General features: G+C 32.6%; 2 protein-coding genes and 1 long non-coding RNA gene across 6 annotated transcripts in view; 1 reads left to right on the top strand and 2 right to left on the bottom strand.

Moving 5' to 3' along the window:
* The window catches only part of LOC148948427 (uncharacterized), a 51,660-nt gene that overhangs the window by 14,915 nt on the left and 21,708 nt on the right, over nt 1-15,037 (bottom strand). The window lies entirely within an intron of this gene.
* LOC148948430 (myb/SANT-like DNA-binding domain-containing protein 1) lies at nt 6,156-10,387 on the top strand. Of its 2 annotated transcripts, XM_089093926.1 has the most exons (4): nt 6,156-6,728; nt 8,071-8,163; nt 9,053-9,120; nt 10,188-10,387. In XM_089093926.1, exons 1-4 carry the CDS (start codon nt 6,401-6,403, stop codon nt 10,212-10,214), a joined length of 516 nt encoding a protein of 171 aa, XP_088950052.1. In that variant the 5' UTR covers nt 6,156-6,400; the 3' UTR covers nt 10,215-10,387. The 2 variants fall into 2 exon arrangements, with proteins under 2 accessions (XP_088950052.1, XP_088950051.1); XM_089093925.1 differs by lacking the exon at nt 10,188-10,387 and having other exon boundaries at nt 9,053-9,339.
* LOC148948429 (uncharacterized) lies at nt 11,435-14,807 on the bottom strand. Its single transcript, XM_089093927.1, has 2 exons — nt 14,513-14,807; nt 11,435-11,557 (listed from the first exon to the last, which is right to left on the bottom strand). The coding sequence occupies exons 1-2, from the start codon at nt 14,778-14,780 to the stop codon at nt 11,478-11,480; spliced, it is 348 nt and encodes a 115-aa protein (XP_088950053.1). The 5' UTR covers nt 14,781-14,807; the 3' UTR covers nt 11,435-11,477.

The following is a 15,037-nucleotide window of genomic DNA, read 5'->3' as shown; positions in this document are numbered from 1 at the left end:
AATTCTTATGTCTGGAGGGTGGGGGGAGATTAGGATTAAAATTATAAAAAACTCAAATTATTTGAAAATAACGGGGATTTCCAATTGCTTGATACCATAATTTTCAACAATTCCCAAAAATAATATACAATAAAATAAACACAGCCACTACTAGAAGCCCAAATGATCTATGGACAGTGGCTCAATTAACTTATCAAATCACACAATCAAAAGACAAAAACAAAGAACAGTCAAGCACATAATCAAACAATTCGTGGTAACAAATTATAAGTAATGAATGATGCTTCTCAATAGTAACCAAAATTCTATGAAACTGAGCCTTGAAAACAATGAATACACCAAAAAAAAAATTCTTATGGTTATACAAAATATATAAAATTCATTAAGTTTAATGATACCAATCGAAAGTTACAAGCCTGAGACATTTACTCAATTTTGGAAAAAGGGGAAAAGAACCCCAAAAATTCAAGTCATCTTAATGAAAATCACACAATCAGATTCAGCATATCAGACAACTCTTTTGTAGAGGTTAGAAGCTCCTATATACAAAATGTGAAATTTTGTATTTTTACCAGAAGCACGGTCACGGATGCATTTTTGTTCGTTTGTTTTTCCGGGGATGATCGTATCGAATCAATAATGCTAAAATATTAGGAGAGGGCTAATATGATCGGAAATAAAAAAACTCTAGTGTCTTTTTTAGGTGACCAAAAATCTTAGAGGGTATTTTGCCTCTTCCAGCGACCTTTTTCCCAAAGACATCTCGTCAAAATTTTGGGATAGCCATTCCGTTCAAAATAGCCGAAAGATTTAATAGCAATGTTTTTGACGATGACTTGCTGAAAACTTGCGTGAGACCTTTAACGGGGGCAACAATGGAGGTTTCGTCAAACAAAATTAAATTGTGTGGACTGTCATGCACATGTTGAGCCAAGGCGAAATCAAAAACCTCAGGCCTTTAGCATAGCCTCATGGGCTTGTCGATTGAGGACCTATGCTCAAATAGCCTCTCCCTCAATTGCTGTTGGGTTAGTAGAACTCTAAATTTTCCGGTGCTTATTGATTTGCCTTTTATCTTGGTCATATTACTCGTCAACTTTTGGTTTAAATAAATACATTCTAAGATTTCTAAGACTTTTGGTTTAAAATACCAATAATGGCAACTAAAAATAACAACAACAAAATAAGCAAAATAGTAGTCTGGGGTTATATACACACATTGAAGGGAGGGGGTTGTCTTTCTGCTGTGTAGGTAAGCCAGAAGCAGCACTTACAGTTGAATAAATAGGAATTTTCTAAAGGTAAAGAAGAATTAATTATTATTATTGTATACTTTTTAGGCACGTTTTAAGGGTTGGAGGGAAGATTTTTAATGAGATTACATAAATATATATTTTTCAAATGATACAGGCAACAAAATTCCCCTCCCCTTTTCAAGTACCGCTCTTGGTAGTGAAATTTAGGCACCCTGCCTTGAAAAGAGACCAAGAGACTTTCCTATCAAAAGGTACGTTTTTAAGAGTTTGGACGTCACGAAAGTTTTCGGTCTGTTGGCAACCCTGAACACCGAACATCTTTGATGATTGTCAAAATTAATTTTGACAGTAGTAAAATCAAACCACACAAGGAATACAAACCTAAGCCTATTCAGTGTCAGAAGTGTTTCAAACTGGGACACACGAAAAACAAATGCAATGAAATTCTCCAAGAGTGTAGTAATTGTAAATCTTTCCATCCTAAAGAGCTGACAACTTGCAAAAACACACAGCCTACATGCATCAATTGCAAAGGTCCACATGAATCTACAAATAAATCATTATGCCCTGCATACAAGAAAAGAGCTCTAACACTCCAAATATCAACAGAGAAGGCCATCCCATACCCCATTGCAGCAATGGAAGCAAATGCTGCCCAACAATACCAAATAAAGCCTGTAATGAAACCAACCAAAACCCCCAAGTCAAATGCCCCAAATGCATCAAGCACCCCATATAAAATAATATCTTCTAAGCCCCCTAGCTCAAATCCCTATCAGAAGGAATCACCAAGCCAGCAAGTCTCGTTTTCTGGTGAGATGAGGCCAGCCTGGCCCTCCCTCCCAAGAAGAAACAAACCAGAAACACTACCTGGAATCAATCCCTTAACCAACAAACAGAATGCACTACCAAAAGTGCAATCCCCAAATATATGCTTATTCATTCTAAACTGTAATGCAGTTCAGGCCATGAACATACATCAACTACAGAAAACAAAAATTATTGCAGAATTGGCAAAAATCTACATCCAAGATGATATGCTCATTCAAGCAAAAAAAGATCTTGCTTTACTTTTAACAAAGCTGAACATTGATACACAGTCATATGAAGAATAAATCAACAACACAACATTTATCAATACTCCAATGGAATGTAAGATCACTCACAGAAAATAAGCTAAATGAACCAATATCATTTATGAATAATAATTCCATTAATATTGCTTGCCTCCAGGAAACTCATTTAACCCAAAATCAACAAATTAAGTCTCTGGGATACACTATCCTGAGAAAGGATAGATCTCCAGAGAGAAAAGGAGGTGGTGTAGCTTTATTAGTTAATAATAATATAAAATTTTGTGGCATAAATTTTCCAGATTTTGAAAATGATGTTGATGTAATTGGTATAAGTGTTTGGCTGAATAATTTAAAAACCTACATAATAAGCTTCTATAACCCTAATGGCCAAACTTCAGATGCCAAGGATTTCTTTAATTATATAAATAATTCTAATATGTTAAAAAACATCATTATTTGTGGTGATTTCAATGCCCACAGCCTTTTGTGGGGGAATAAACCAGCAAATAAAGCTGGTAAATTTATTGAGCATATGACTTCAAATAATAATGAATTAGCTGTTGCTACCCCTCCAAACCTAAATACATATTTTAACCCCAAAAGTGCCAAATTCTCCACAATTGACCTACAAACTGTGTCTTTAAATTTTTTGAACAAAATTTACATAAATAAAATTGATAGTCTGTGTACAGACCACTTTGGTATAGTTTGCTCCCTAAATGAACCTGCTGAAACTTCATCTCATACCTCCAAATATACCAACACTAAAGCAAATTGGTCTATTTTCCAAAATAAGCTAAATGATAAAATTACAAGTTTCACCCAAAGTTCATGCATTTCTAACACAACAGTTGACACACATGCTGAAGCCTTGACATCTTTACTAATATATACAGCTAATCATGCTATCCCCAGGACAACACCTAAGAAAACATTCCATAAACAAATTCATAAGGCATGGTTGACAAATTAGTTAATAAATAAATGTATTATAAAAAAGGCAGCTAGGACAGAATTCATAAAAAAACCAACACCTACTACATATTTAAAAAAATTACAAGCAGAATCTAATCTAAAAAGGACTATAATAGATGCTAAATATAAATACTGGAATAATTTTGCAAATAATCTCTCCAGAGAAACGCATGAGCCAATTATACATAAAGTCATAAGCCACATCTGTGGGAAAAAGACTTCTCCCAACCCACTCCTGTATGAACTTATACATAATAATACCCATTATGACAATGATATTGAAAAGGCTAACCTATTTGCAACTCTTTTTGTTATTAAGCTAACATCAAACAATCAAAGCAATCTGTCCACAATTCTTATGAACCCTAGTTACCAACCACGCCCAGGATCCGAGTACATAACTAATCCATTTTCAATCCAGGAATTGAATAATGCAATACATCATATTAGGTCCAAAACTAGCAGCAGCTATGACAATATACACCCTACATGGATAAAGAATCTCACACCTTCATACAAACAAGAACTGCTAAATTGTTATAATCACGCTTGGGCATCCTCTAGGTTCCCCAATATATGGAAATGTTCGTCCCTCCTACCAATCCTAAAGAAAAATAAACCAAAAGATAACCCTGAGTCTTATAGGCCCATAATGATTACACCTGTGATGGGGAAAATAATGGAGAAAATGATTTATCACAGACTCCTCTGGTTTGTTGAGAAAAATAACATGATCCCACACACTCAAACTGGATTCAGGAAATACCACTCCTCAACAGATGCTTTCATTTTGCTAACAAATGCAATAAATGAATCTTTCTCAAAAAATAATATCCTAGTGGCAGCTTTCCTAGATTTTGAAGGAGCATATAACAATGTGAACCACCACATCCTTTTAAATAAACTTGCAAACCTTGGAGTACCTCCTAAGCTAGTATCCTTTATTAAATCCTTCATAGAAGTGCGAAGTTTCATTGTTTGTGTTGGTTCAGCCTCTTCACCCCAAAAGACAATAACCAAGGGCCTACCTCAGGGAGCAGTCCTCAGTTGCCTCCTATTTGCCTTATATCTCTGGGACATGAACCTACCCCACACGAATCTACAATATGCTGATGATCTGGTGCTATGGTCATCTGGCAGCACCTTTCAGATAGCACAGTCAAATAGGCAAAAGTCACTTTTCCAGTTTGAAAAATTATGTCAACATTCAGATTTACCCATTGCACCCACCAAGTCAAAAATAATCCAATTTCACCGGAAGCGAAATCATGTTCATGCAAAACTAACTCTAAATAAAACAACTATTCCAGAAGATAATAATATTAATTACCTAGGTCTCATGCTTGACCAAAAACTTAATTTCCACCTCCACATTTCAAACACAATAAAAAAATGTTATAGAAAAGCAAATATACTAAAAAGACTTCTTTCCACACCATGGGGTTGTAAGGAGAAAACCTTACTCCAGTTTTATAAATCACATATAAGACCCCATATTGACTATGGGCTCATTGTCTATGGTGCATGTGCAAAGACCCAGATGCAAAAAATTGAAACAACACAAAATGATATAATACGTCTCATATTTGGTCTTAGGAAACCCACAAGCACCAAGTTTCTGCTTATGGAGAGTGGATTAACAACAATAAGGGATAGACGTAGCTTTCTCTTGATAAAACATCTTACAAAAATTGAATCAAATAGCTCACACACATTACATAATTGGTTAAGAAATCCAGCCATGTATAGAGGTATTGCAGATGAGTATGCCAATATTCAAAAGAAGTTCCCTGTACCAGCAAAGTCTATTGCACCTACTTTCCCCCAATCCCCTCCATGGAATTGGTCATTTCCCATATTAAATACTGGATTTTCAAAATGGAATAAAGATTTAACCCCCATTGCTTTTGTTCAGAAAAAATTTGCAGAACTTAATACAATTACCTATAAAAATCACTTCCAAATGTTTGTTGATGGGTCAAAAATGAATGAGAAGGTTGCAAGTGGTGTTTTCCTTCCTCACCTGAAAATTGCAATGGGCGAGAGATTATTTAATAATTTATCTATAATGTCTGCTGAGTTAAATGCAATAATCATGGCATTAGAACACCTTAAGAAAAACCAACCTTTGATTGAAAATTTGAATAATATTATCATCTATTCCGACTCTTTATCAAGCCTTGAGTTGCTGGCCTCAGCTCCTCAATATAAGTTGGACATTGACACTTATCATTGTCTCAGTATTATTGATAATCTTGCTTCAAGTGGCATAAAAACTTACTTTCAGTACATTCCTAGCCACTCTGGCATAAGTGGTAATCATCAGGTTGATGAAATAGCAAAAAATGCTATAAATATTGACCAGCCAAGTGGGAGACCAATCCCAATTAGAGATATTTACCGATGGAGGCTATCAGATATTAATTTTAATAAGATTAATCCTATCCTTTCCCCCTTTCCCAATAAGTATCTTTCTAAAATTTATCATAGAATTTGTTCAGGAACAAATGGACTAAATTTTCTTGCATTCTCATATAATCTTTCTAATTCAAATGGTTCTATTCTCCTGTCCCCTCTTTGCAGGCATTGTAATATGAATAATGAAACAATTGACTATTGCCTATTTGAATGTAATATGCTGACGTCTGCAAAACATACCTTGCTTTGTAAACTGTTAAAATATTTCAAACACCACAAAATCCCACTATCAGCCAAGAGCCTAGCCAACTATACCTGCACACAGAGCATAGAAATTGACATCTATCATCCTATATTTGAACTCCTAGGGTCGAAAGATCTGCTGAAAGATATCTGAATATAGGCTATCTAATAAATAAAAGCGCGTCTCCATTTGGCAGATTCTGCAAATCTGCACTGCAAATCTGCAAATTTTATTTCAATGGAGACTTCTTTTCCGTCTCCGTATTGGCAGTTTGCAGATTCTGCAACCTTCGACGTTGCTTTTTCTGCAAGATGGCAGAATCAGGGATAATGGAGATCAGACTTGGCGGATACAAAATAACTGCCGGACAAATAAAAGACTCTTGTAAATATTCTCAGAAAAGAATTTTTAAATGAAATTGTTGATGATTTATGAAAATGGGTAAAACAGCTAAAGATACAGAAGCTATAAAGGGTTCTAGAAAATGGACATCAGAAGAGGTGATTGTATTAATAGAAATATGGAAGGATTTTTATGACCAACTTTGTTCAATGGCAAATAAAATTCTTATATGGGAGGAAATTGCAAATCTGATGGTTGATAAAGGCTATGAGAAGAGATCCCCTACAGATATAAAAATAAGAATTAGATACTTAACAGATCAGTACAATAGAGTGCGACCAAGATCTTCTGATACAGGGAAAGGTGGAGATGAAAAGCCAGCATGGATATTTTACAGTCAGGTGCATGAAATCTTAGGTAAGATTCTTTCTTAAACTTGTTATGGCTAATGATACCTTTTTAAGATTTTAGTGAAACTTGCATTTATAGGCATTGTTGCTTTGAAAAGTGTTCGCTCAGTCTCTTCTAAACCAAGTGCTGTAATACTGAAAAAAGGGTCAATATATACCAAATAATATTATTGAGTTTGGAATAAAGTGAATACACCATTCGATTCCTTTTTTTATGCTTATTACGAATATATTAAGCATTTATATAATAAATGAATTTAAGCCCCCCCCCCTATATAGGGTATACCAAACCCAACCTGGCCTAACCTAACCCTGAATTGGCCTATATAGGGGGGGGCTGAAACTCATTTCCAATAGAAATGCGTTTTATATTTGTAATAATCAAAAAAAATGCATCGAATGGTGTATTCACTTTAGTCCTAACTCAATAATATGATTTGGTATATATTGACCAAAAAAAGTAGCCTACCATCTCATCCCCTTTCAACACTATTTGTAAATATAATAGGCATCCTTGCCCCCTCCACCTTAATGGGGCCAGGGATAAACCTAGGCTCTTTATAAAACTTTACAGGTTCTGTTGACTTTTACTAGGGTAAAAGGACACTTTACTAGGGTCTATGACAGTCCCAAATCTCATACTTATATCTACAAAACTGCATATGTGCTTTGGCTGTATCTTACTGATTCTATTAGCTGCCAAAACATGGAAAATGAAGAAAAAACAGGTTTAAGAAAAACAGAAATGTCAAAAACAATTAGGCTATGTTTCAGGTTGTAAACTATTGTGGGTAGGCTTTTGCTATATTTGTTATTAGTTAAAGTGTTTTATTTGAATTATGCTTAGCCTTTTAGTTATAATATCCAAAGACCTAAATTTTAAATTGCGGTTCACTGTGAGGTCCCTAGAAACTGGCTAAAATAATGTAGAATCTTGCAACCTAAAAAGTTGTTGGACACACTATCTAGTATTTAAAGTATTTATTATGAATCTTTATAGTTATGGATTATCTGATTTTTGTATGATTTCTTTTGAATATGTTCTATTTTCAAATTTATCTCTAAGACTAGGCACCCCTGCCTCTACTTTCTAGGAGAAACTTTGTATTGGCCCTCATTAAATTTTGTTGTAAATGGAAACTCTTGGCATTAAATTAACTAAATGACAGGGCAGAAAAAATTGCTGACCAATTTAAATTTTCTTGAATACCATATAAAAAACCTTAGATATAAAAATATTCTGAGTCAAATATAAACAAATGAAAATCTTGTTCCTAATATGGCTCTGTAAATACAACAGTGACAGCTAATACCTTGTTGTTTGTGCTTTATATTTTTCAAATTTCTAGGAGTACGCCCAGCTTTCAATGAAGAAATTGCTGAGACACATGAAACATCAATTGAAGCAGATGTAGATGAAATGTTGGAAAACCATAATCAAGGTTAGTAATTAACTTGTACAGTATATATTTTTGGAGTGTTTTTCTTAATTTTTTCCCAGTAATTAGTTTTGCTGGGATCAATAAAAAAGAACTCCCATGGGATCTTTCAAATTCATAAATCTTTTCTAAGAAATGACTTTGGAAAATTAGCTTGAATTGTGGTTGAATAGAACAATAGCTTCTGGAAGGAAAGGGGGGTTTTTCTTATTGAGGCAATGGGATTCCAACTCCTGGCATGACTATGTATGGCCTAACATTGTTATTTTTAGAATTATAAATACAATGTTTTATTTCCTTTTTCAAACAACTTAAAAAGTTGACACAAAGCAACAACTAAGAATGGAAATGATTAATGGCTGAGGTATTTTGTTTTTACCATAACAGACACAATGTTAGACACATTTCAAGACAGGTTTGCAGTACTATGAAAAGGTTTCGGTAAGATATGCAAAATATTGGACCTTTAAGCCACCCTCTTCTGTTGCCATGACTGCAGTGAAGTCAAAACCTCCATTCTTGTTGGGAGAAGTCTGTAAAAATGATGCTTTTCTTGATTATATCCAAAACATCACAAATTTTATGGTAAATTGTGAAATATTTCCCTGGAGGGGAGGGAGTAAATGTATTCATAACTTATTTTTAATCAAAACTATTTCTATTCCTCCATCAAAAGATTGATACCAAATACAATATTTGCTAGTGAAAATCTAGTAGCAAAGTTGACATTTTGAAACTTTTTAACTTGTTCTTTATATAAAAAAAAATAAGATAGAATTCAAAATTGGACAAAGATCAAATTATGTAATTACGATTTATATGTTTTTTTATATAGATCCAATGTTTAGCTAACCCCTCATATATATTTATATATGTGTATTTTCTGTTTAAGGAACTCAAAATGCAAATCCAGGGCCAAGCATTTCAAGGAAAAGACAGCTTAGCAAAGATGATACCAGTAAGTATATTCATGAAGTCTTACTAATATTAGTAAAGTAAAAATGACTTTGTTGCAAAAGCAATTGGTTCATTGCTCCAATATTTACATTCTCCCATCTTCATTTTTGGAAATATTATTAGATAGAGAATTGGAGAGTATTTTCCTCTTTTATTTGCGTCATAAGATACCCAGTAGTCAGCTACTTGCCAAATCAATAGGTCAAATAGTGATAAAAACTCTGTTATTTATTTATTAACACAAGAAACTGAAGAATAATGCTGGTCAAATAGAATATATTGCACTTAAAGAAAAAGCCAAATAAATGACAAAGATAAAACATACATTATTTGCTTCATAAGATACCCAGTAGTCATTTACTTGCCATATCAACAGTCAAATAGTAATAAAAAATCTGTTTTTTATTTATTAACACAAGAAACATTAGAATAATGCTGTTTAAATAAAATATAAAACACTTATAAAAAAAATCCAAAGAAATAGCAAGGATAACAAATACATTATTTTTTTTCATAAGATACCCAGTAGTCAGCTACTTGCCATATCAACAGTCAAATAGCAATAAAAACCCTGTTTTTTATTTATTAACACAGGAAATAATAGAATAATGCTGGTTAATTCTGCTTATAATAGTTTGTACTTTTCAAACATGTCTGTAGGGGGGGGGGGTGTTCCTTAATGTTGAAATTGAATAAAAGCAAATATGTAATGTATTTTTTTTAAATTATGATCAAATCCTATTATTAAGCATCTTTTCACTCGAAACTACAAAGAGTAAGACGTTAAAAAGGGGAGAGGGGTTGAAAATGCTGAAACTACGAGACTTGCACTGGAAATACAAGAAATACCAACAGTTTCCTTTTTCTGTAGAATCTTTCTATCCTGTATTTACAAAAGACACTAAACTTTAAAATCAGTGGCCTGCACAATCATCCTGTATAATATATAGAAAAGGCACAAAACTATAAAATCAGTGGCCTGTATCATTACCACGTATAAAATATTATGCAAAAAAAAATAGTTCCATAAAGGAGTAATCACTACATTTTTTTTTCCTTTCTTTTTTTGTGACTTTCAAAAACATAGCAGAAAGTAAAGAACAGGTTCCTTATTGACAGAGCAGCGAAAAGTAATTCAGAAGCTTAGGGAAAGTGTCATTGTCAATCATGCATTTACAAAAGGCACTAAACTTTAAAATCAGTGGCCAGTATTATTACCCTGTATACAATATTATGCAAAAAAACAAAAATTTAGTTCCATAAAGGAGTAATCAATACATATTTTTTTTCTTTCTTTTTTAGCTGACTTTCAAAAACACAGCAGAAAGCAAAGAAGAGGTTCCTTATTGACAGAACAGCAAAACCTAATCCAGGAGCTGAGGGAAAGTGAGATTGCAGAGAAGGAAGAGAGGAAACAACTCTTTTCTTCATTCTTTGAAACTCAAAAATTACTATTGGATGCTGTTAAAAAAAATAATGAAATTCTAGAGGAAATTTCAAAAGAAAGACAATCCAAAAGAAGTGTGAATAGTATGCATAGCTGCCATCACCCCAAAATGAGCAATGTGAAGGTTCTTCAAACTAATTCTTGCAATTTGATGGATGATATTCATATCATTTCCTCTGCTCCCACAGATGCAAAGAGGGCAAATAGTGTTAACACAGTAAAACCAAAAATTATGATTATTAAAAAAGAGTACAAATAACTGCTGCTTGTTTTTTTAATTGGTAAGCATATAACTGAATAGTTTTAGATGTTATAAAAATTAAGGTGAATAAAATATATTTTGTGATGGAAAATTTTGCATGTTCTCCTGGAATTAGGATCTCTTGCTTAAAGGCAATTTGAAATTTATATATTTATTTTTGTATTACTTAAAGCCAAGACAGTTTCATTTTAATTGGCATCTTAGGAGACACTTTTCTACACATAAAATGATGTTAAATTTCAGGTGGTAGAAAACTGTTAATTTGACAGTTCCAAGGCAATAAATACTTTATCCCCATAGGTAAAACAACTTTTTAATTACCAAAATAACATAATTTGACAAAATTAGTGACAGACTCTTAACAACTGAACTCACAAATTTATTGCCTTCTCTGAGCCCAAAAATGACTCTCTAAGGCTTGTCGGACATCAGATCCACTTGTAGAGACCCCCTGGTGACTTTCATGCAGGAATATTCTTGGCTGTGCTCCAATGACCTGGACACGGTTTACCCTGCAATTCTGTAAATGCCTTTCAAGGCCAGACAAATAATTTTTCCACTCCTGCAACACTTCAAAGTTCCTCATTGAGCAAAAATTATTAAGTGCTAACGCTACTACACACACTTTATTTTCTGTCCCAAACTTAAAGTTTAAGCTATAAGCAAGCCTTGGAAATCTGGTTTTGACATGGCCGAATAGATTTTCAATGACCCTTCTTGCTCTGGAAAACCTAAAAAAAAGAATCTATTTCTGAAAAGAAACGAAAAATAGCCCTTAATTATAAATATTTTTCTAAAAAAGAAAAATAAAAAGTCTAAACTTTATTAATGGGTTATTAATTTTAAACCTTGAATTTTTGTTATTTTATAAAATAATTTTAACATTAAAAAAAAAAAAAAAAAACAACTGAGATATAGTGAGGAAAAAGATTCGATAAGAGACACCAAGTTAGAATGAAGTTAAAACAAAAAGAAAATGAACAAAATTAAAAAGACCTGTTCTTACAATTTAGAGCTTTGGATAAAATGTTTTACTCTATTTTTGCAGTACATGATTCTTTATAATGACCGGTATTAAAGGGAGATACCATCTTTTGCAAAATCATCTAAAATATCTTAGGGCATGACAAATCTAGGCACTGAAATAAAATTAACTTTCTTAAACATATTACACACAAGAGAGCTGGGTGGTTGGACACAAGCATCAGAGCATAAGACCTACAAGAGGGAGTTTACAAGAGGGAGTAGCCTACAAGAGAAAGTGACACAGCCCAATGGTCCTAAGGTAAGGTCTGTACATATCACTGGGGTGCTTTATCTCAATTCAATTCATTCAATAACTTTCAACCAATGTGCATTTTCTTTTTAACATTAAAAACAGGGTAAACCAAAATTAGCATACCAAACCAATTTAGCATACCAAAACATATGCAGGGAATATAAACCTTAAATACCATGCATAAAATTAATAATTTGTCTTTAATCAACAATGTTCAACCAATTTACATTTGATTTTTCATTTGTAAAACAGTTTACACAAAATTTTCAAGATTTAATTCAGTATATGGATAGAACAAAATCAATTATGAAAAAATATTAAAATTTTTTGTTTTTATTGACAAACTAAAGGAGAGCAGAAAGATAGCATACCAAAACTTGCACAGGAAACGTTAACCTTAGATCTTTCATTTTTGAAGCCATATCCATAACAGGATTTCATTATAATTAAATTTTTCAGTTTGTATTGTCAAGTTTCATAGCCTACAAGAGAAAGTGACACATTCCAATGGTCCTAAGGTAAGGTCTGTACATATCACTGGGGTCCTTTATCTCAGATCAATTCATTGACTGGCAAGAATCATGATTTTACTTTCTTTTAGAGAAGGATATAAACTGCTCAAGAAAATACAAAAACTGTCTTGTTTTCAATATCTTTCAACCAAATTGCATTTTTTTTTTAACATTAAAAACAGGGTAAACCAAAATTTTATTAAGATTATGGATAGAATAGAATTGCAGCCATGAAATAGTAGCCAAGTGATTGGTTTTATTCACATGTTAAAACTGTGAGGGCAGAAAGATAGCATACCAAAACATATGCAGGGAATATAAACCTTAAATACCATGCATAAAATTAATAATTTGTCTTTAATCAACAATGTTCAACCAATTTACATTTGATTTTTCATTTGTAAAACAGTTTACACAAAATTTTCAAGATTTAATTCAGTATTTGGATAGAACAAAATCAATTATGAAAAAATATTAAAAATTTTTGTTTTTACTGACAAACTAAAGGAAAGCAGAAAGATAGCATACCAAAACTTGCACAGAAAACGTTAACCTTAGATCTTTCATTTTTGAAGCCATATCCATAACAGGATTTCATTATAATTAAATTTTTCAGTTTGTATTGTCAAGTTTCATAGCATACAAGAGAAAGTGACACAGCCCACTGGTCCTAAGGTCAGGTCTGTACATATCACTGGGGTCCTTTATGTCAGATCAATTCATTGACTGGCAAGAATCATGATTTTACTTTCTTTTAGAGAAGGATATAAACTGCTCAAGAAAATACAAAAATTGTTTTGTTTTCAATAACTTTCAACCAATTTTAATTTTCTTTATAACATTAAAAACATTAAAAATTTAATTCAGATTATGGATAGAATAGAATTGCAGCTATGAAATAGTAGCAAAGTGATTGGTTTTATTCACATGTTAAAACTGTGAGGGCAGAAAGATAGCATACCAAAACATATGCAGGGAATATAAACCTTAAATACCATGCATAAAATTAATAATTTGTCTTTAATCAACAATGTTCAACCAATTTACATTTGATTTTTCATTTGTAAAACAGTTTACACAAAATTTTCAAGATTTAATTCAGTAGATGGATAGAAAAAAACTCAATTATGAAAAAATATTAAAATTTTTTGTTTTTATTGACAAACTAAAGGAGAGCAGAAAGAGAGCATACCAAAACTTGCAAAGGAAACATTAACCTTAGATCTTTCATTTTTGAAGCCATATCCATAACAGGATTTCATTATAATTAAATTTTTCATTTTGTATTGTCATTGTCCTAGGGCTTTTAAAACAATAATCATTATTGTTATCATTATTGATTTTTCTTTTAATTTTTATAGAACCAATTATCTTCTGAGCTTGGAATTCTAACTGTTATTCATTTAGGTTTAATAAAATATTTAAGTGTTTAAGCTGTGTAGCTATACTAAGCTGATAAATATTTGATTGATTCTGAACATACTATTCTGAGAAATTTACTTAAAAAAAAAACAAGCCAAATTACTTGCTTTAGAGAAAACATGGACCTTAAACCCTCTACATTTTTGCCCTACTCTGTTCACAGTGACAAGAAAAAGGAAGCCATTTGCTGGTTATGCTTAACAACAAGTTTAGCAGCTTTATTTTTTGTTGTAGTAGTTATTGCTAATTAAATAAACAGTCAAATATAGCAATTTTATTCCAAGACCTAGAGTTTTTAATTATACTAGCAAATGAATGATATTTTTTTTTCTAATTTAAACTATGAAGTTTCTAACAACCAAAAATACTTTGAATAAAGCAGACATGAATTGGTCTGCTAATGAAAGCTCAAGAAGTAGACTATAATCTTTGGATGAAAGCTTTGGAGCCTAGAGAAAATGCAAAAAGCTTACCTTTTATTATAAAGAATTCTTCTGGCTCAGTTGATTGCTTTCTAAAAGGCTTCATCATCCAAGCCTCTAGTCTAAAAGCCCCATCCCCAAGAAGATGAAATGGAATCTTGACACCATTCAAATACCTTGAATAGCTTGGAAAGAGAGTGCCATTCATAGCTTTTTGGTAAATAATGGTGGACATAAATGCACCAGCATCACTACATCTACCTGGTATGCCTGCTTTAGCATACAAACATTGGTACTTGGCATCTGATATCACAAGCATATTCACACTATACCAGCCCTTACAATTATAATATTCAGTGTGATATCTTTTGTGAGGGTGGAAAGGGACATGGCAACCGTCTATAGCCCCAATAGTGATAGGAAATCCCCAAAGTTCATAAAATCCTTTTTCTTTTACCATTAATTGTTCCAAGCTGGTAGGCCATTTGATTAATTCTGGCACAATAACTCTCAGTGCAACATCTATAAAATCATGAAAGCACTTCACAAAAGTACTCCGTCCCAAGCCAAATAGTG

This window comes from Artemia sp. Qi Xiang Cuo, chromosome 9, assembly GCF_049724085.1.
Source record: "Artemia sp. Qi Xiang Cuo chromosome 9, ASM4972408v1, whole genome shotgun sequence".
NCBI lineage: Eukaryota > Metazoa > Arthropoda > Branchiopoda > Anostraca > Artemiidae > Artemia > Artemia sp. Qi Xiang Cuo.
The sequence above is the reverse complement of the archived record's forward strand: the minus strand, read 5'-3'. Positions and strand labels throughout refer to the sequence as shown.

What these genes read in the sequence shown, in the direction of transcription:
- LOC148948430 (XM_089093925.1), top strand. Translation starts at nt 6,401, where the DNA reads ATGAAAATGGGTAAAACAGCTAAAGATACAGAAGCTATAAAGGGTTCT. An exon ending in TCAGGTGCATGAAATCTTAG is followed by an intron (nt 6,729 to 8,070) that starts GTAAGATTCTTT and finishes TCAAATTTCTAG; the next exon opens with GAGTACGCCCAGCTTTCAAT. An exon ending in GTTGGAAAACCATAATCAAG is followed by an intron (nt 8,164 to 9,052) that starts GTTAGTAATTAA and finishes TTTCTGTTTAAG; the next exon opens with GAACTCAAAATGCAAATCCA.
- LOC148948429 (XM_089093927.1), bottom strand. Translation starts at nt 14,780, where the DNA reads ATGCTTGTGATATCAGATGCCAAGTACCAATGTTTGTATGCTAAAGCA. An exon ending in AGAATTCTTTATAATAAAAG is followed by an intron (nt 11,558 to 14,512) that starts GTAAGCTTTTTG and finishes TCTTTTTTTTAG; the next exon opens with GTTTTCCAGAGCAAGAAGGG.